The 20,349-nt window shown below is 42.4% G+C and overlaps 1 protein-coding gene across 3 annotated transcripts; it reads right to left on the bottom strand.

Annotated features, from left to right (window-relative positions):
* Positions 1-49: 49 nt before the first annotated feature.
* On the bottom strand, positions 50-17,072 carry UROD (uroporphyrinogen decarboxylase). Of its 3 annotated transcripts, none has more exons than XM_054981755.1 (10): positions 16,954-17,072; positions 14,777-14,889; positions 13,219-13,298; positions 9,259-9,321; positions 8,933-9,130; positions 7,896-8,057; positions 7,078-7,215; positions 2,261-2,361; positions 1,246-1,312; positions 50-423 (listed from the first exon to the last, which is right to left on the bottom strand). In XM_054981755.1, the coding sequence occupies exons 1-10, from the start codon at positions 16,974-16,976 to the stop codon at positions 310-312; spliced, it is 1,059 nt and encodes a 352-aa protein (XP_054837730.1). In that variant the 5' UTR covers positions 16,977-17,072; the 3' UTR covers positions 50-309. The 3 variants fall into 3 exon arrangements, with proteins under 3 accessions (XP_054837730.1, XP_054837728.1, XP_054837729.1); XM_054981753.1 differs by having other exon boundaries at positions 50-398; positions 16,954-17,070; XM_054981754.1 differs by lacking the exon at positions 16,954-17,072 and adding an exon at positions 16,840-16,934 and having other exon boundaries at positions 50-398.
* Between the last annotated feature and the right edge of the window lie 3,277 nt (positions 17,073-20,349).

The following is a 20,349-nucleotide window of genomic DNA, read 5'->3' as shown; positions in this document are numbered from 1 at the left end:
AGCAACTTTCATTCCTGTTTTCTTCCTTTTCAAGTCAAGCATGCTAATATGAGGGGGTCAGAAGCGATTTTAATAGCGTGCTCTTAAAACATTGCATTCTAAATCTTATGCCCATCTTTGACTATGGGCTTGAGGACTTATTTCACAAATAAGATCGTCTTCATCTATTGTTTTCTGGCACAGTTGCTCAGTGCATTGTCCGCCTTCCATCATGAAGACTGATGTCCCAAGGTGTTCTGCAGTTTGTTGAGGTGGCGAGAATGCATGTGTACAGCATCCACAAATGCTCCCACGTTCTCTGGGCTCATATCAGGGTAAAGGCCATGGCCTAGGTTGGCGATATAACGCTGGGAGCCAAACCCTTCGAGCATTTTCTTCACCAGCTCCCCAATCTTCTCCTGACAAAAGTGACAAAGAAGTAATCTAAAAATGGAGCCAAAGTGAGGTTAATAACAACTGCTCCCTGAACTCTCAACAACTAGGTTGGGCAGCCTCCACCTACAAGCAAGGAAGGTACCAATGTCCAGCCATACAAGAAAGAATCTTTAGGCAGCTTTCCACCTTGTACTCCATATACTCTTAAGCTGGCTCCAGATACCAAATTTCCATACACAGTTGTATCCCGTGAACAGCAAGCAGAAGCACTTGTGAATGATTTTTCTCCAGCTGTCCCCTAAGCATCCCCAAAAAGGGAAACTGAAAGGGAATCTTGTGGACAAGTTTCCAAGAGATGTGATGGGCTGCGTGAGCAAGAGGAGTTGGGCAGAATTGCCCCTTCCCCCTCTAGCACCAATGGAAACCGTGTCCTGTAGCGCTTCCTCCCCCAGTGGAAGGAAAGAGGCACGGGGTGTTTCACTCAGCTCCCCTTACTTACTGCAGCACTTTTGGCATTTACACCACTGACCACCCTCCCAGCCCAGGTTTCCTGGAAGCTGCAGTGGTGGAAAGGTAGGGCAAGAGGAGCAAAGATCCCTCATCAGACATGCCTTATCTTCTTAGTTCAAGGTACAATCCATAGCTTCCAACGAAGACCTGAAGTCCTTGTACAGAGAAGAGAGCCAGCAAAACATATAGCTGACCAAAATGATATAAGATGCTGTAGCAGATGAAGGCAGCCTCTCCATGTGGGCTGGGCCAGACATCCAACGTTCCGCTCTCTAGTAGAGAAAGCTCTGGGGATACATCAAAGGGCCGAGAGTCTACAGGCTTGTGACCTCTCCCTCCAGACACAGACTGGCTCCTTACCTTTGGTGCATAGAGGGCACACGGATCCAGGTTGCCCTGCAGGGTAATTTCTTTTCCTGTCCTCCGACTGAACAGGGGGAAAAAGTTGTATTAGAGATAGGAAGGGTCACTATATGCACAAGAAATATTTTATTGAATTTAGTGGCACAAAACGTTGAAATCACTAGCACAGATAATTTTAAAACAGGAAGATCAATGGCTATTAGCCATGATAGCTAAAACAATTGCCCATCCCTGCTTTCAGATGTTATGACCAAAAGCAAGGGAGGGTCATCTCTGTCATACTCTTATTTGTGATCTCTGCAGCTATATTTGGTTAACCCCTGCTCAAAAGTTGTATATAAAAACTTGTTCTGATGTGACAGAGCAGTGCAGACTTTGGCCATTTCCAACTTGGTGTCCTGTCTGGCATCTACTTCCAGGTAGCTGAATAGAACTGGTGTTCTCAGGGCAAAGCAATGAGACATTTTGATCTTCTCATCCCTTATTTTAATCCTGCCACCTACCAAAATAAATCACAGAAAGTGATTTATTTATTTACTTGATTTATAGTCTACTTAAGCCCAAGACTCCAGGCATATTTCAATAAAACAAATAGCAAAAAACAGCGTAATACAACCAACAATGACGTTTGAAGCACATTCCATGGCTGGAAGTTTTAACTCTACTTTAGCCTCCTGAGACATAGTCAGCCCTTTATTTTCCAGCATGGGAGCAGGCTCTGGGCCTTGGGCAGAGAAGCACCTAGCCTCAATAGTCACTAATTCCTTACAGACCTCACCTAATGTTCTCTCTCCACTCTTATTAGCTAGCGTTTCTCATTTGCTCCTTGCCCTATAGTTGGACTAATGATTCATGATGTCTCTGCAGCACGCATTAAATGAGGCTAGGAACAAATTACTGAGAAACTGAGTGGATATGGTACTAGGAAAAATGAAGACCCAAAGGAAAGTTCTTCAGGAATGCTATGAATCCTTCTACAGCTCTCAAGGGAAAACAGCTGATTTCTTATTACCGAGCATCCTGGGGACATATGGTCCAGTCCAAGCCAACCACTTCAAAACCAGACTCTGCCAAGTCCTCCAGTGCATAATGTGCATCCTTGGCAAAGACAATCTAGAGGAGGGGAAAAACAAAACAAAACAAGGATAACATTTGGGGCAAAGCTGTGCATGCTTTGTTCTAGAGAAACTCACATTCTATACCAGGAACAGCTGACCTCTCTATACGTGATATATATTTGCATATATCTATTTTATATAAGGGTGTGTATGTAAAAATCTATAAAGAATTCCTTTGCCCAACTAATAAAATCTTACCATCACCCCCCCTCCCCACTATGTTACAGAGCCAGTTTGATGTAGAGGTTAAGAGTGGCAGGACTCTAATCTGGAGAACCGAGTTTGAGTCCCCACTCCTCCGCTTGAAGCCAGCTGGGTGACTTTGGGTCAGTCACAGCTTCCCGGAGCTCTCTCAGTCCCAGGGTGATTGTTCTGGGGATGATAATAACATGCTTTGTAAACCGCTCTGAGTAGGCGTTAAATTTTCCTGAAGGGCAGTGTATAAATCAATTATTATTATTATTTCCACATTTTCAAACCTATTTTGCCTGACAGAGACATACACCTATTTTACTACCCCCCGAGGTGCAGCTCTTGAAAAATAAATAAATTAGGGATCTTCAGTATGCTAAATTCTGTACGACATGGAAACAGAACATATGAAGGTTCAAATGATAGGAAATCACTCCAAAACCAATAGCTTCTGCCAGTACCAGCATCACCCCCAGTTAAACCTTTACATAAGAATAACTGTGTGCCATCAAGTTACAAGTGACTCATGGTAACTCCAGGGTCATCTTTTTTTTAGATATAAAGAATTTTATTTAAAAGAAAAGTATAGTAAAGTAAGTGCCTAGTAAAAAGATTAACTTATACAAACGATAAGTATGTAAACAATACATCTGTAATAGTTTTGGGAGTTAATACTTTGATCTAATAAAAAAAGAACAGTGCATATTTGAGTTCCTTTAGCCTAAATACATAACATTTCTCCTTCCCTCTCCTTCCCTCCCTCTGAGCTTCTGTATCAATTAATCATACCTAAATAATCAAAAAGATCCTTCTATTTTTTCCAGAACTCAGTTAACGGCTTATTATGTAAATAAGTAGTCAATTTGGCCATTGAAGCATATTCGTGAATCTTATCTCTCCACTCTGAAAGACCTGGACAGGCATCAGTTTTCCATTTTGTTGCAAATAGTACTCTCGCTGTCGTCACCATATAATGGAAGAGATCTCCTTGTTCTTTTCTCACATTAATTGGTAAAATATTTAAAAGCATACTTTTCGGATTTAGTTCAAATCTGAGTTTGAGAATCTTTTGCATCTTTGTGTATCTTTATCCAATATTTTTGCGATTCTGTACAAGTCCACCACACATGGTAAAATGTTGCATCCATATTCTGACATTTCCAACAATGTCCACTGTAGCCCTTACTGATTCTTGCAATGTCTTTGGGAGTAATGTACCATCTAAAGAACATTTTGTACCAATTTTCTCTCAGTAACTGACAGTCTGTAAATTTTATGTCCTTAGTCCATAAATTTTCCCATAAGTCAACGGAATAGTTTCCCCAAAATTTTGCATCCATTTTATCATACAAGTCTTGACTTGCTGTTTTTGTATGGTATTGCAGTAGTATTTTATAAATCTTCCCCCAAAGATGTGACAAGTCTCCAGTTATTAATAATTCATATTGTGTTTTTGCTCTTAGCCTGCCTCCTTCTTTGAGACTTTGATCCTTCAATCTTGATACTATTTGGTGATGTCGGCCATGGAACGTTTTTGCCTTGAGCCTGGACTTGTTGCCAGGTCTTTATGTCTCCTTCTTTATCTATCATTAATTCATAACTGAGTTGATCAATTCTGTTTCTCACTGCTGCGTCGTAGTGGGTGTTAATTGGCGACATAAGTGGAGAAATCGGTGGGCTCAATCTATTTCTGCATTGAACCATATTTTAAGCAATCCTTCCCTTATAATATGGGTCTCATCTTGCTTATGAATGGATTTGCATGATTTCTTTGTCCATAAATAATTATGGGTACCTTCTTTAGCATCTGCTGTTTCCAATTTGTTACGCCTACTGCTTGGATTCATGATCCAATCGGTTATCCAAACTAACACCGCTGCTTGATGATACAATTTGATGTTTGGTACAGCCAATCCTCCTCGTTTTTTATCATCTTGCAATACCTAAGAGTCTTACCCTTGGTTTCTTTTCTTTCCATATAAAATCATTTATTATTTTTTCCACTTGTTGAAAATCTTTTGTTCAATGTGAATTGGTATCATTTGAAATAGGAAATTCAGTTTTGGTAGAATATTCATTTTAACAGCTGCAATTTTTCCTAACGATGAAATGTTCAATTTTTGCCATCTCTGCAGATCTTCAATCATTCCTGTCCATACTTTTTGACAATTATCTTTGAAAAGGTTCTTATTTTGTGGTGATACATTTATCCCTAGATATCTTATTGGCTTTATGGTAATGGTGCAGTCAGTTATGTTTGCGATCTTTTCACATGCCTCTTTTGTTGTAGAGAGTAACATTATCTTTGTTTTCTTCTTACTTAGCTTATATCTAGAATGCTGGCCAAATCTTAATATTTGTTCCATTACATAAATCAAAGAGGTATGTGGATTTGTCACTGATATAACCACATCATCTGCATAGCTTTTCATCTTATATATCTCTTTCCCTTCCTTTATTCCAGCAATTCTGCTATATTGTCTGATTTTCACTGCCAAAATTTCAACTGCGATGATAAACAAATAGTAGTGAAATTGGATATCCTTGACGTGTACCTTTTGTTATTTCAATCTTCTTCATAAGCGAACCATTCACTAAAATTGCAGCTTGCTATTTGGTATAAATACTTTGAATCCATTTCAGAAACTCATTCCCACAATTCATTCTTTGCAGTGCTTTCATAAGAAACTTCCAAGAAACGCTGTCAAACGCTTTTTCAGCATCAACAAACATAAATGCAGTTTTTTTCATCTTTTTGCCTAGATTATTCACTTGCACTAAGAAGGTATCAGGTTCATCTGGTTTTAAAGGCAACAGATGAGCAAAGGTGGGTTTTGCCATCATCTTCTATTGCATAGCAAACCCAGATCTCTTACCAAGATTAGCTTCCAAGCTCTGTTGAGATTGGGCTAGTCAGGGCTACAAACCAAATTCTTTAACAGCAAAGAGTTCACCTAGTTTCCATTTTTTGTACCGATCGTGCATTTATTCTTCATCAGGTGCAAGGAAAGAAAGGCTGACACACAGAAAATGTGTGTAAGAGGAGAATATGTTTGAAAGGGATTAAATACCAAAGGTGAATGTCAAGCAGTCCAACCCCCAAAAGAGTAGTTCCTCCCCCACCCCGCAAGGCAGCTCTTCATAGAAAGTGGCTATTAACCTGCAGGCTTTGAACCTCTGCATCCTGGAAAAGTAAGGCAGAGCCACAACTACCAGCTACTTCTGTAAAGCAGGGTTTTACCACATTGATATTCAAGATGCTGACAATCCTTGCAGACACAAATGGAGAAGGCATCAATTTCTCTGGCTCTGGGAAAAAGGGAAATTGATACACCAGGTTCAACACCCCTCTCTGCCCCACTCCAGTGAGCTCATTCCTCTGTTCTCTTGGAAGAAGCTCTGGGAATCAACACAAGAGTGTTAAGATGCTTTGGTAACCAGGGAGTAGCTGCTGCCAAAGAAAGAACACCATTCTACCCCCAGAAGGCATTCCCAGGAGTAGATTTGGATCCAATCTTTACACTAAAGGAGTTCCTTTCACAAAAACAGTTCTCTTGCTGCAAGGGAGGGGAGGGGGAGGCATCCAATTTTTATTGATAGTAGGCCAGTACTTGATGTCAGGACTTTTTAACTTTTTCAGTTGGCATAGTTAGGATGGCTTTGCTGTCATCTAGTGGTAAAACAGAGTATTACAACTGTTTTGCAAAAAAAAAATCCCCATAAGGAAGGCTAAGCAGCCCCAAACTGGAAAAAAGTAATATGAAGACAGAAAATAGACAGAAGGGGCAGATAGCAGGCAGACCAACATGTACCAGCAGTCTGGAAAGGCCCACCACCACTTCTCCTCTGGTCATCTCAGGATCATCTTTTAAGGTATCAGAGTAGCAAAGGACTAGCTCACAGCTGAGGACCCTCCCTTCTCTAGAACCACCGCCCGTTGAACTAGTACAACCGTTCTTCCAGAAACAGGCATGTTCCTAGTTAACTAGCACTGGCTGGGTAAATTAGGGAACCATCTCCAGAAAATGGTTTTGTGCAGGACAGGTAGCTTGAGAGTGATGATCCTGAAGTTCACACCTGGGTTCCCAGGAAGCAACATGGCCTGTCCCATCTGCTCTCCACTGGTCTGGAGTGGGGGAGTTTATTTTTTTGCAAGGAGTCTTTAGCTGTTCAATTCTCACAACAGGAGTCTGACAAAGGGAGCTTGGTCCTAAGCTGAAACTATGCAGTACCATTAATTTGATTTTCTCCCGTTGCAAGCATTAAGGGTACAGGGGCAAAGGGAGCACTCACCTATACATCAGTATTTCCCCCTTCCCCTGCCCAATCAGTATTTTCTCTTCATGGTAAGCTTTATCCAGCCTAGACTCAGTATGGATCAACTGAATGGTCTACAGCAGTCAGTCCTCTACATAGCCATTGTGTGACATTTGTATTGTCGGTACAGAGTCCTCCCAGACTTTACAACCTGCTAATACTAAGAATCCAATGAAAAACCTCAAGGAAACAGCCCTCTTACCATGGGCACCACAGGCACGGCATTTTCTCTCAGTTTGTTCTTTACTCGCTTGACAATAGACTGGATGAATGGGAGGGCAAACTCTGCAAACTGCTCTGGCCCCAGGTATCCTGCATGTGACTCGAAAAGCTGGAGAGCCTGTCAAGAGAGAGAACTAAGGAGTCAGATGTTCACTTCCTGTGTGGCTTCTTCTACAAATATCATGGAGCAGGGCCAGTAAATCTAGGAAACAATCTGACACTCTGCATTTAAATTGCCTTAAGCTGCAGTCCCAAACTTGGCAAACCCACTGAAATAACTGAGGTTTACTTCTGCGTAAGCATGAGTAAGATCAGTCTGTGTGCATATTTTGTCCATGTTTCCAATACATGAAGCTTTTGCTACAGGACAAGTTATAGGTCAAGAATCTGAAAATGTTGGGTCAGGGAACAGATCGTAGCAACAGACTTGTACTATATAACGGGTCATCAGCACACAACTATGACCTTTGAAACTGAAGGAAATCTGGTCTCAGATTTTTATCTGTAATGATGAGGGCTTGAAACTTGCTCTTGATTTTTTCTTTCTTTAGGAAAGCTAGCAGACACTGTATGAAAGGTTACTTTCTATGAGCAGCATCACAGTCATAAGACTTGTTGAGGGAAATCTTTACTAGCTTCATTTGTCTTAAGTTATTCTGTGTCTTAGTCACAGGAGATAAGGTTTATTTGTGCTCAGTTTACCATAATGCTTACATATCTGTGACTCAACCTGTGTTACTCAAGAACAAAGAGCTCCTTCCAAATAGGACATTTATGTTTTCTCTTTTTCCTACTCACCTGAGCTCCTGCAGCCACCTGGCCTACCAGGTAATCTACAATTACATCAGTCAATAGTGTGAGCAGACGGCGGCTGGCTTCAGGATATCGATAGAGCCAGGCCTTAGCTTTAGCCATTGTTTTGGAGCTGCCACCTTCAATCATGTAGGTCATCAATGTCCACTAAGGGGCAGATAATAGACAGAAAGTGAACCAAATGTATACAAGAGTTCAGTCCCCTGTCCTCCATGCCAATACCAGCCTCTATCTGGAAATATACCTTGCAAAAAACAGTGAGGCAACTCTGCTACATCCTACTACGTATTCAGTTTAGAACCAAGCATCAATTCTGCTGGATTCCATCAAGTCAGAAACTGTTATTTTGCCTTACATTCTGTTCCCACTGCAACACTTACAGTTTTCTTTTTCCTCAACAAAATAACTGCCCAAGAGTTTATGTTCCTACAGTGAAATTCTAAGCAGAGTTATTCCAGTCTAAGTCCATTTAAATCACTGCTAGTCTTAATCAGTTCCTACTTTTGGTAGCAAATTCAACCAAACATATCAACCTTCAGAATTTTGACCTAAATGATGAATCAGGAATTCACACATCCAAATATTAAACAACAGGTAGGAGGAGGTGGTCAGCACTGTGTCCTATCCAGTATAAAATAATGGAAACAAAAAGAAACAGAAGCCACCTGGTTCAGCCACTTGACGCAAGACAGTATTATCCACACGTATCATCCACACACCAGTCCCACAAAGATCAATCCACCATAAACTTAGCATTTGAGTAACAAGGCAGGATGTGAATCCTGAGTCATTAGTCTAGGAGAGTGCAGGAATGGCCAGGTCCGTAAGTAAATACCCTGACACTTTCTGCCTGTTATGTTGTAGCAATGGGTTTGTAAAACTCAACATCCACCTGGTTTCAGGCAGCAGCATAGAAAGACAGCACGTCCCAATTGCTTTCTAACAATATTGCAGCCCTTGAGCACCCCTCTGGCCTTAACCGGGTCTCTTGGAGACATACATCTACAAAATATCACACTCACCGGTGCACCAGAAAACCCAATCAAGGGCACCTTCCCCTCCAGTTTATGCCGAGTTAATGTGATGGCCTTGAAGACATAGCCCAGTTCTGCTGCCACATCCACTTTCTGGTGGAGTTTCAGAAGATCCTCCACTTCCTTCAACGGCTCAGGAAAAGTGGGTCCCTTGCTAGGTACCATCATCACCTCCATGCCCAGAGCCTGGCACACACAAAAAAGATGCAGCTGAGCATCAACACTGTACCCAAGGAGTTTGTCTCTAAAAAGAGGACGCTGGGCAAGGGAAGGAGTACAATATGAGCTATACCTGGTCCCTGAGCATCTCTTACCTGGGGGACCACCAAAATGTCAGAGAAGATGATGGCAGCATCTAGAGGAAACCGTCTCAGGGGCTGAAATAAAGACCAGCAAAGAAAACGTAGCATATTTCTGTTCCATCTGCAATTATAAATGTATAAGAAAAAAAGCAGAAATCTCTAATAATTGTAAGGAAAGTATTTAGAAGTATGAAGGCAGTATCAGTGAGAGTTCTGAATCCAGAAAGGAACATGAATGGGGCAAAGAATCTGAACCCTGTATGCCCATTTGAACACACATGAAGCCGTCTGATACTGAATCAAACTATTGGTCCATCAAAGTCAGTATTATCTACTCAGGGCTGGCAGCAGCTCTCCAGGGTCTCAGATGGAGGACGTTCATATCACTTATTATCTTATTCCATTTAACTGGAGAGGCCAAGGATTGGACCTGGGATCTAGTGCTTGCCAAGTAGATGCTCCACCACTGAGCCAAGGCCCCTCCCCTCACTTCCTTCCTATTTGAATCTGACAATTAACTGTGGAGGGAAGTATTATGAAAATTGAAGAGAAATATTTTATCATGTGTAAAAAATTATGATGGGAAATTTCTGACAAAGAATTAGAAAACAGAATGTTCTTTGAGTTTGTTACATTTGAAAACTATGGCAAATCCCACAGATTGTGAGAGAAAATATGATTACAGACCAAACCGGATACCAGTTTTCAAGGAAACACAGTAATAAGAGGATATAATTATACTGTAAAAAAGAGGAAGGTAGGAACATAGAACTGGAAGGTACCCCAGGGGTCATCCAGTCCAACCCCCTGCTCAATGCAGGAAATTCACAGCTATCTTCTCCTCTCACCTCCCCCAGTGATTCCTGCTCTATGCCCAGAAGAAGGCAAAAAACCTTCAGGATCCCCAGCCAATCTGGCCTTGAAGAAAATTCCTTCCTGACCCCAAGGTGGTGATTGGCATTACCCTGGGCATGTAAGAAAGGGCCACGAGACCCAAGCACTGGCTCATTCCTTCATGCCCTTCCTCTCCCAATTCATACTGAGTCACAGAATTGTCATTGCTGTCAGGTGGCCATCAGGCCTCTTCTTGAATACCTCCAAGGAAGAAGAGCCCACCACCTTCAGAGGAAGCCCATTCCACTGAGGAACCAACAGTCAGGAAGTTCTTCCTAATATTGAGCTGAAAACTCCTTTGCTTTAATTTTAACCTGTTGTTTCTGGTCTGACCCTCTGGAGCAACCCAAAATAACTTTGCTCCATCCTCTATGTGACAGCCTTTCAAATACTTGGAAGAGGGCTATCATATCACCGGTTAGCCACCTCCTCTCCAGGCTAAACATACCCAGCTCTTTCAACCTTTCCTCATACAACTTGGTCTTCAGACCTCTCACCATCTTTATTGCCCTCCTTTGGACACATTCCAGCTTGTCAACATCCTTCTTAAACTGTGGTGACCAAAACTAAACTCCAAGTGAGAGCTAACCAGAGCAAAGTAAAGTGATACCATCACTTCACAAGGTCTGGACAGCATACTTCTGTTGATATACCCTAAAATCACATTTGCCATTTTAGCTATTGCATCACACTGCTGACTCATGTTCAGTGTATGATCTACTAAGACCCCTAGATCCTTTTCACATGTACTACTGCATATCCAAAAAGTAGACTATATATCCAAAGGCAGCTAGAAAAGCATAAATAAGAATGTTATTTAAGCAGAAGGGCTGCTAAGGTTACAATGAAGACATGTTCTGTGCAAGTTAAATCAGAAGCCATTAATTTAAAAAGTCAGAAAGAATTAAGGGGGAAAGTGTGGAAAAGGGAACACTAAGGACAATAAATTCTGTGGACATTTTCAAAAATAAACTGAAGGCACATTGAAAGCTATGTTGTCAAAAAGACAGAAGAAAATACTGAATGGTATCATACTGAAGTGAAGGAAAGCAGAAGGAAATAATATATAAATAATTTGAAAGAGGTGGGGAGAAGTCTTCCATCAACCAGCACTGATTTTCACATAGGAACAAAGATCAGGGAATGCTGAGAAGAAAAAAATCTGAGGTGGAAAAGGTTAATAAAAGTTACTAAAACAGGTAGCATTAATATTTGAAATTATAACTGACAGAGGTTAACTAAATATATGAACAAAACATAAATATGAACATAACAGATATGAACATACACAAGTTCTAATACTGCTCAGCCAAACATTTCAGACCCAAGTAAAGCAGCGATCATTACATAATGGGAAGGTCAGTGTTTTGTTACTAGACAGTCCAACCTTCCTACAAATTCTCTTGGCTAGTTTGGCATCCTCTTTCACAATGCTTCCTAGATAATATTTGTAAATCTAACAGTGCATTTTTATATGAATCTGTTGTAACAAGCCAAAGAACCACACTATGAGATTTGTTCTTTAATAAGTCGAGTCCAGACTCACCTTTCCCTTCATTCTGAAGAATGTCATTTATAAAGTCTACAGGGGTTTGATTTAGCTTGAGACCATAAAGTAGCATAGAGAGGAGGGGTTCTTGCCTCCTCTGCACCATTCTCCAGAGCCAAAGGGGCTCCAGTGAGGGGATTATTTGCCCCGTTTTGGAACTGCTCATGCATAGAACCCTCCATGTGCAGCTCCAAAATGGGGGAAATGACATCCACCCAAGCTACTTCAGCTCAGGAAAATGATGTAGGGCAAGAAAGAAGCCCCTCCTCCCCACCATGCTACAGCCTCGAGTGGAATAGGCCCTTTGCAGACTTCTAAAACAACATTACCCACAGCCACTATGTGACTGTGGGGAAAGGGAATCAGGTCTGGAGGGACCTGCGAAGAAATGTATTATGTAGTTTGGCACTAAAAAGCCCATATGACAAAGTCTATAGCTTATATATATATTCATTAAACAGTGGCTCAAATCTATTTCCTGAAGAACAGCCTGTGCTGATCACTGGCATAACTATCAACTGAAACGGCAAATATTACCGACTGAATGCCTATTCTGTGACTGTGATCCAATAGTGTCAAATATTCCATAAATGCCAAGATTGCAACATTCCCTTAAGCCTTTATTTGTCAGCCTCAGTTTGCCCTCCTCAGGACCATGATCAGCTAATCTTTTGCCAAACTTGTGTCTTGCAAGAGCTTAATCAAATTATAGCCAGGCTGGCACAACAGTCAGCCAGCAAGATGAGCCACAGTCTCAAAGAGAAGGTTCTTGGCACAAGGGAATTAAAATTAAGATGACTGATCAGGTCCAAATCAGATGCACATTAGGAATTATATGTTCATAGCTCCCAGCAACTTTTAAATGTTAATTCTCAGGTGTTCAGTTTAGAATATGAGATGACTTAAGTCTTCCCTCAGCGTTCTGTATTCCTGACCTAAAACAGTCCCAGGGAATGGAACAAAAAGCTAAGAAAGGCGTTAGAACAGTTCACAGGTCTGAGAAATAATTTCTGACATAAATACACTGGAGCATGTACTGGCTGTATGGCTTCACTGGCACCGGGCCCCTCTGCCTGGGCTGCCCAATAATACTAGTATGTATTTGTTTAGACTTATAATTTTATCACGCAATTCAGATACGTAGACTAGTGCCAAAAGCAGACTCTCATGTGATTTGTTTCTTACTATCATATAGTTAGGGGGGAAAGAATAACAGCAGTTTACAGTTTTGGTAAAGCCTGAAAAGATCCCAAGCCACAAACCTGACACAAGAGAGAACTTGTGGGTGAGGGTAGAGAGGCAGATTGAAAGGAGAGGAAAGTTTCCTTCTCCTTAACCTGCTGCTCTTCAACATTTTGTTACAGACCCCCTCTTGCTGTCTGAATAATGCAAATAGAAATATTACATTCTTATGCACAGAACTGGGTTTTCATTGTGGCAGAATTTTTGCCAACGCTGATGCAGGTAATCATCTGTAGAGAGTATTTTCTAGCAGGCCAAGAAAGTCTCACTCCAGCAGCTCCACATACCTGCAAGGTAAGTTCACAACATGCCTCTGGTGAACGACATGTGGCAAAGAAATCTTGAGCTGCTCGGGTTTCACGAAACTCTGTAAAAGGATCAGAAAATTACTGGGGAAAGGATGTTCTTCAGAAGGCATGAAATCCCTATGAAGCCTAGCCTAGAAGAACTGGGCCTAGGAAGGCAGGGGAAACTAACCATATTAGTCAGAGAGATTTTATGAGGAAAATATCAAAGACACCAGACAGCTACTGTCAATTCAATCTCAGGCCCTTTTCGCACTTATGGTTTAAACCGCCATTTATGAGCATTCGCCCCGATCGCAGTGGCTTCGGCACTGCACCTGTTCATTTCACACTGTCCACTGCAATTTCGATTTGGTGTCTGTGCTTCATTTCAAAACCTTGGTGCAATTTTGGGCTTTTGGGGCCTTGCAATTCACGTCACACTTTTTAAAAAGAATTGAGCATGCATAGTAACGTTGCAATGTTGGAACCCTTCCCCCCTTTTTGCTGATCGGGCTGTCCCCTGCCCACTGGAGAGGCAATTGGTGGCAGAGTTCTAGGAGAAAACATGTACCACTCTCATTTTTTTAAAACAAGCCAGGAAAGGGTTAAAATGCTGCTGATTCATCTCCTCCCAGGAAGCAGAGGCTTGTTTCCAAAGGGCTGCGCAAAATGCTTGGGTTTTTTTCGCCTCTTTGGCAAAGTCTGAAACATGCCTGGGAGGGAGGGAAAAGCAGCCATTTAATCCTTTCCTGGCTTTTAAAGCCAGGAAGAAAGTGCAGGAACATTACAACCGTTGCAACCCATTCTTGTCTTAAAAAAAAGAATGTGTGTGCATACCCTAAGGGAGGAAGGAGAAAGCAGCTATTTAACACTTTCCTTGCTTTTAAAGCTAGCAGGGAATTAGCAGCAAGCTTAGGAATCATTCCTGGCTTTTGAAAAAAAATAAAAGAGCATGCATACCGGGAGGAAGGAAACCAACGAAGAAGCAGCCTTATGACCCTCAGCTCGCTTTACTAAAAAAAATGGTGGACAAGGAGTTCAGAGAGCTGAGGAGGGTGGGAGTGGTTAATTCTGCACAAACCAATCAGCTCCCAGGGAAACGGAGAGGGGGGGAGAGAAGCAAAAAGGGGGCAAAAGTGTTCACATTAGCAGAATGCGGGCCAGCTGCCAGTTGGCAGCGAACTTAAAAAAACATCGGGGTATGTCTGCAGGGGGAAAAATCGGGGATACAGCGGACAAAAAGCAGGACTGCATCCCATGACTGCTTTTAAGTGTGAAAACCTTACAAACATGGGATGTGGAACAGGTACAAACGCGCTCTAAAAACTGAGTGCGAAATGTACCTCAGTTGGTTTCTCCCAGGATTATTTTAAGGGCAAGCACTAAAACTGGACTACTCAGTTTTGGACTCCTCAGAGGTTTTGCTCTTGAGAATATCCTCAATCTCACCCTCCACACCCATTTTCAAAGAAACTTGCTTCTCTTCCAAGGCAATGTACCTCAAGAAGGTAGATATTCATGAATAGGTAGCCCCAAAGGCACAAAGTTCCTCAATTACCTGGAAGGTATCTTCCTGCCTGTCTCATGCACCAAACTGGGGTGTATTCAGTCTCTTCTCCTTGAGCTGCTCGAAGGAACGTATCATTCTTAAGCTGAGGGAATCCTGTGGGACTAATTGAAGAAAGCACAGGCAAGTATTAGCCTGAAAACTCTCTAATTCTCATTGTGCTCTTTGAAAGCAATTCACAACTGGGCAATCAGGTTATTCTCATATCAGTTTTCTAATACTAAAGAAGCCAGGACTCAGTTCCACCTGGAAGTCAAGGTTGTGTGTGGCTATGGTTACACAATGAAGAAGAAAAAGCAAACACTCAGAGGTACAGTATGAGCCCTCACTCAAACTAAACTCTTCTTCCAACTGTGAGGCCTATGTGTAGCACTCAATAAGTCTACTAGATCACACATACAAGTGCCCACAGCTCTGTTCTATGAAGAACAGGCCTTGTACATATTAAAGTATTATTAGCACCTTCTGGTGAAAGTATTCTCTTCAATTATTGAAGAAAAGGAAGAAGAGAAGAAAGAAGAGAAGGGAGAAGAGGTTTGGCGACAATAATGTGGCAGAACTAGAACCTGGAAAAAATAAATGATTTACTGGTTACTTCCTTTCTTACTCCTGCATCTCCCTGTTCTCTCCTGAAACACACAGCAGCAGCAACTATGACGGCACAGATACTTTTGCTTCTTCATACAAGCTTTTGCTGTACAATGATACTATGAATGATAAAACCTCCAAGTACCTCAGGCCAGCGATGCAAGAGTCATTGATTACTTTATCAGTGGCAGGCAGGACTAGCTGAGGACAACGGCATGGGTACTGCAAAAGCATGACTTTCTAATATGGTTACAGCTCTCTCTAATGGAATGTGCATTTAAAAACCCACACTTTATTTTGAGGTAATTATAAACAGGCCAATAAGAGATGGCAGTCATCCTGCATTATTTAGAATTAAACTTTATACATAAATATGCATGGATGTGGACATCCTTCCACTATTCTTCAACTATCCTTAACAGAAACATGAAAGAATGGCTAAAGTGTATTGTTGTAAGAAACTTGTAATAACCTCTTACAAAAGTATCAAGCAGGCCCAGAACAGTGAGGGCTTCAGGACACAGCAACCCTGAAACTTAACAGTATCTCTATGACTCTCTGCACAACACAGAAAATATCTGCATTCTCCAGCTCCAGTGTTTCATTAAGGAACACCCCAATCCAATTTCCCTTCATTCAACTATTGTGTAGCTAGCTAGCAGCACAAGTAGAGCAAGCCAACCTTAATAGAATGGCCTTTTTTTTAACCAATGAAGGAAACTGCAGAGAACTAGCTCCATATTGTATCTTGCTGCTTTAAAATGACTGAAAATATATATATTTACAGAACCCTGATGCTTTGGGTCATCATTAGAGGAAAGGTGGGGTATAAGTGAAATAAATAAATACATCTGTTTACCAAATGATGAGCAAACTTCTCATTCTATGATGCCAGTGTGTCCTTTGGCAAGTACAAGAAGCCCGACAGAGGTGGTGTAGGGAGCTCTATCATACTATGCACGTTTTGTTACAAACACCTTAAGAGAACTGCAGACTGGAGGGAGGATGCTGAGAAAAGCTCCGGTCCCCTGCTTTTCTCTCCAGCATAATCAATCCATTCCCTACCGCAGTGTTAGTAGTAGGAAAACGCAACAGGAAGCGAGAAGGAATTTTTGTTCTCCCCCAGTGCCCGTCTCTGGCACTTGTTACAAAATAAATGGCACAGCAATGAGCCGCCTTTTCACGCACCAGTAGGGTAAACGTTTCCCTGAAGTATTAAAACCCAGTGCTGCAGAGCTTAGGTTCCTTCGCAGAGTCACTTTTTTAACTTTCTGGGCGGTCCCTTGCATTTTCAACAGCTAAAAGACAGACTTTCAACAAGTGAATCTACTTCAGAAAAAAACGTCAGCTGACGGATTTCTACCTTCCTGCAGCTATGAAAAATGTTGGAAAAGAGTCGGCGCTCCCACTCCAAACTGCCAACCACCGACACCCTGAATTCCCGTCCCAGTGAGCGACCTCCTCACCCCATGCCGCGCCTCGAACAGACGGCTCTGGGGCTCCACGCCTTGCTCGAGAGGCTGGCCTCGTTCTTTCCATTCTGCCCAACATGTCCCCTAGACTCCGCAGCTGCTACTCACATCGCCGTCTCATTCCGTTCCATCCTCTATGCTCTGCCGCCGCCACTGCAGCTGCTTGGACCCACCGCTTTCCCGCCCTTCCATAGAGGAGAGAGAGCTCTCCGCACTCCCTTCCACTTCCGGATTCCTACCTGGCTGACCCAATTGGTGCCCGTGGTGTCCGCCCACTGCTCCTTCCCCTCGGAGAAAGCGCCTGTACCATCTTTACCGTAATGCACGCTGTAGAACATCTCTCAAAGAATACCCGACCACCGGAATCCTTAGGATCTGCTAAAAAGTCACAACGTGTGAGAGATGTGAAAAGTTGCATATCAAGCCCCCGGCAGTTCATGGCTGAAGCGGGGCAATGAGGCTGGAAAAGAAAAGACAAAGGCTAGACTCTGTCTGCTCGGGAAAGTCTGCTTATAATATGTAGTTTTCTTAGAACTCTTTTGAGTTCAACAGAATTCCCAATTTAGTGCCTAGCAGCGCAATCCTACTAGTTCAAAGATGCGAACAGCCCATTGAGAGTGCATGAATGCAGCTTAAGAGTTTCTAAAGGGTCAGAAGGCATTTGGAAGGTAAAAGACGCCTACCAGTAATTGGTGCCAAGGCTGCAGAATTAAACGTTGAGATTTATCTATCAGTCGCATTTCGATCCCAGTTTAACTCCGCGGAGTTCAGGAGAGTATACATGATTCTCTTCAATTTTACTCTTACAAGGACTTACAGGGAGCATCTCATTTGCCTTTGTGCACCCTCCCACACTTTCTTCCCCCTCTTTCTCTCCGCCTGGCAGCCCCCATATCCTTTCCTTTTCCTGCTTCCTTCTCTTCTTTCCACCTACCACTCAACCTACCTATTATCTATCCCCCATCTTCAGGTATATTTATTATTTATTTCATTTATATCTCACCTTTCTCCCCAGTGGGGACCCAAGCAGCTAACATGGTTTTTCTGGTCTGCATTTTATCCTCACAACAACTCTGTGAGGCAAGTTAAGGTGGGATTGTGTGATGGCCCAAGGTAACCCAGTAAGCTTCCACAGCATAGTGGGGATTTGAACCTGGGTCTTCCAGATCCTAGTCTGAACCTTGAACTACTATACCACACTGGCTTTTGTGCAATAGCTACTGTTGAATAGTAGTGAGCAGGAGGGTCTGCCAGGGGTTGCTGGTAGACCTGGCCCTGATGAGTCCTCCTTCAAAAGCCAAAACATTTTTACTTTTAGTGTTAGAAACCAAGGCTTGAAGGCTAGCAATACTGTTGTGGTTGCCTAGCAGCAACCACTGCAGAGAAAATTTGTTTTTAAATGTACAAGAGCTGCTTTTCTTATTTTGGGAAGGTTTTACACCCCCAATGTATTTTTTAAAGATTTCATTCCCCCCCTCCGGTAAATCTGGGGCTTTTCTCAGGTTTGTAGAAAGATCTGTCTTGTATATTCATGGCTCCAGTCTCTGGATTTAAGTATGCACAGATGGAACCATGTTGTGACTTAGATATACTGACACACATGGAAACTGCAAGGACTTGTGGGCCGCAAATAATTTCCCCTGCCCTATTATTTCCTTTTTTTCTTCCCTTAAAGGCCCCATAGCCTCTCCTCTTTTCCTAATTCCTTCTCTCCTTCCCACCCAACGAGCCAATTTTCACCTGCTTGACTTCAGCTTTCACTCCTTCCCTCTCCCTGGCTGTTTCTCCTGGGAAAACTACAGCCCGGTTGTGCAGTGCCAACTGCTAGGCCAAACTGAGTCCTGCAGTGAGGAACCCATAAGGATTTGTGGAAGCAGCTCATTTCCCCCTGTATCACCTTCCCCACACTATTTCCCTTTTCCCTCATCCTGCCAACCACCATATCCTTATGCTTCCTTCTGTCCTTCTCATCCATCCACCAGCCTGCTTTTTACATACCCCCATCTTCAGCTATATTCATTATTTATACCCACCTTTCTCTACAATGGGGACTGTGGCACTTTTCCTCTCCTATTGTCCTCAAAACAACCCTATAAGTAAGGTAAGTTTGGCTGAGAATATATAAGTGGCCTAAAGTCACCCAGTGAGCTTCCATGGCAGACCCAAACCCTATTAAGAAACTCTAACCACTACACTACACTGTCTTTTGTGGGGTGGCTTTAGGATTGCACCTTTATGAAGCCACTGTCCTGTGATCAGTGTCCGGAATCTGAAGAAGCTGTCTGGAAGGGGGCCTGAGTGTTAGAACTTGGCCTTTTGAGAATAGGCTCCTCAGTAGTGATGACATCTCTGCAGTGCTGGGCATGCCTGAGCTCAAAATTCTAAAGCATTCTTGTAACAAAGATGAAACACTGAAACAGCCAGCAAATATATTGTGGTATATCTTACCTGTCAAAAGCCTTTGGACATGGTGCACAGCCTTCAAATTGTGTCAGGACATGTGCCCAGGCCTGCAAGCTTTGTCGTCAAAATCTTTAACAGGAGATACCAAGAACTGAACTCATAGACTTACACAAGTATAGCACGTGCTCTGCCATCAAGATCTGGCTTACTGTGACTTAAGGAGCTATACTAAGCAGAACTGCTCAGAAGTAAGTCCCATGTTGTTCACTCAGACTTACTCCCAGGAAGGTGTTGTTAAGATTCCAACCAGTTTATTTCAAAGACCTAGGAAGCCCTTCCTCATGAACTCCCCCAAGTAATCCAGACTGCCAGACGACACTTGCTCAACAACAACATCATCACTTGAGTTGCGGATCCTCTAACAAGCAGAAGTAAAAAACAAAGTTACAGACACTATTTCAATTTAGCCGTGCCTCCCCATGTTTTTATCTAGACAATACCAGGTTGTGCTGCGGTTAAAACCATTTTTATCTGAAGGCAGGGAGAGGGCAATGCATGTATTCATGGGAGGAAATGCTTTTATCACAAAGGGAAGGAGAGTTCCGTGGTTCTTATCATCCCAAGACCAGGAGTGGCCTTTATCTATTAAAACATCTTTTCTATGTGCCTAGAAGTAGAGGCCAAAGCCCACAAAATGGTGAAATGTATTTTTTATGTAACTTTTAATGTAAAATTTCACATCCAGCATAGAACCAAATTCATTTCTGATTAAAAAAATGAAATGGACTGAATTCCCCAAGGAATTGGCTTCTGTACTTATACTGGAACCTATTAGTGCTTTGGGGCCAAAACGTTGTTCAAAGTTGCTTTTAAAGGACTAATATTTTCTTATTTTTAAATGAAGTAATCTTTCAATGCAATTGTTACGACATTGCAGGACTTTCGTCCTAAATTGGCACCTGGAGCGGGAACTCTCGGTCGCTCTGCTCCAGCCAGCTGTCTACCGGCCCATTCTCACGCTGCAGCACCGCGCTTGCAGGCGCCACTTTATGGCCAGCTTCATTTATCCGTCCGCCGATAGAAGCTGCTTTACGGCACGCT

The sequence above is a fragment of the Eublepharis macularius genome, chromosome 5, assembly GCF_028583425.1.
Source record: "Eublepharis macularius isolate TG4126 chromosome 5, MPM_Emac_v1.0, whole genome shotgun sequence".
Taxonomy (NCBI): domain Eukaryota; kingdom Metazoa; phylum Chordata; class Lepidosauria; order Squamata; family Eublepharidae; genus Eublepharis; species Eublepharis macularius.
This window is presented reverse-complemented; position numbering and strand designations above follow the sequence as displayed.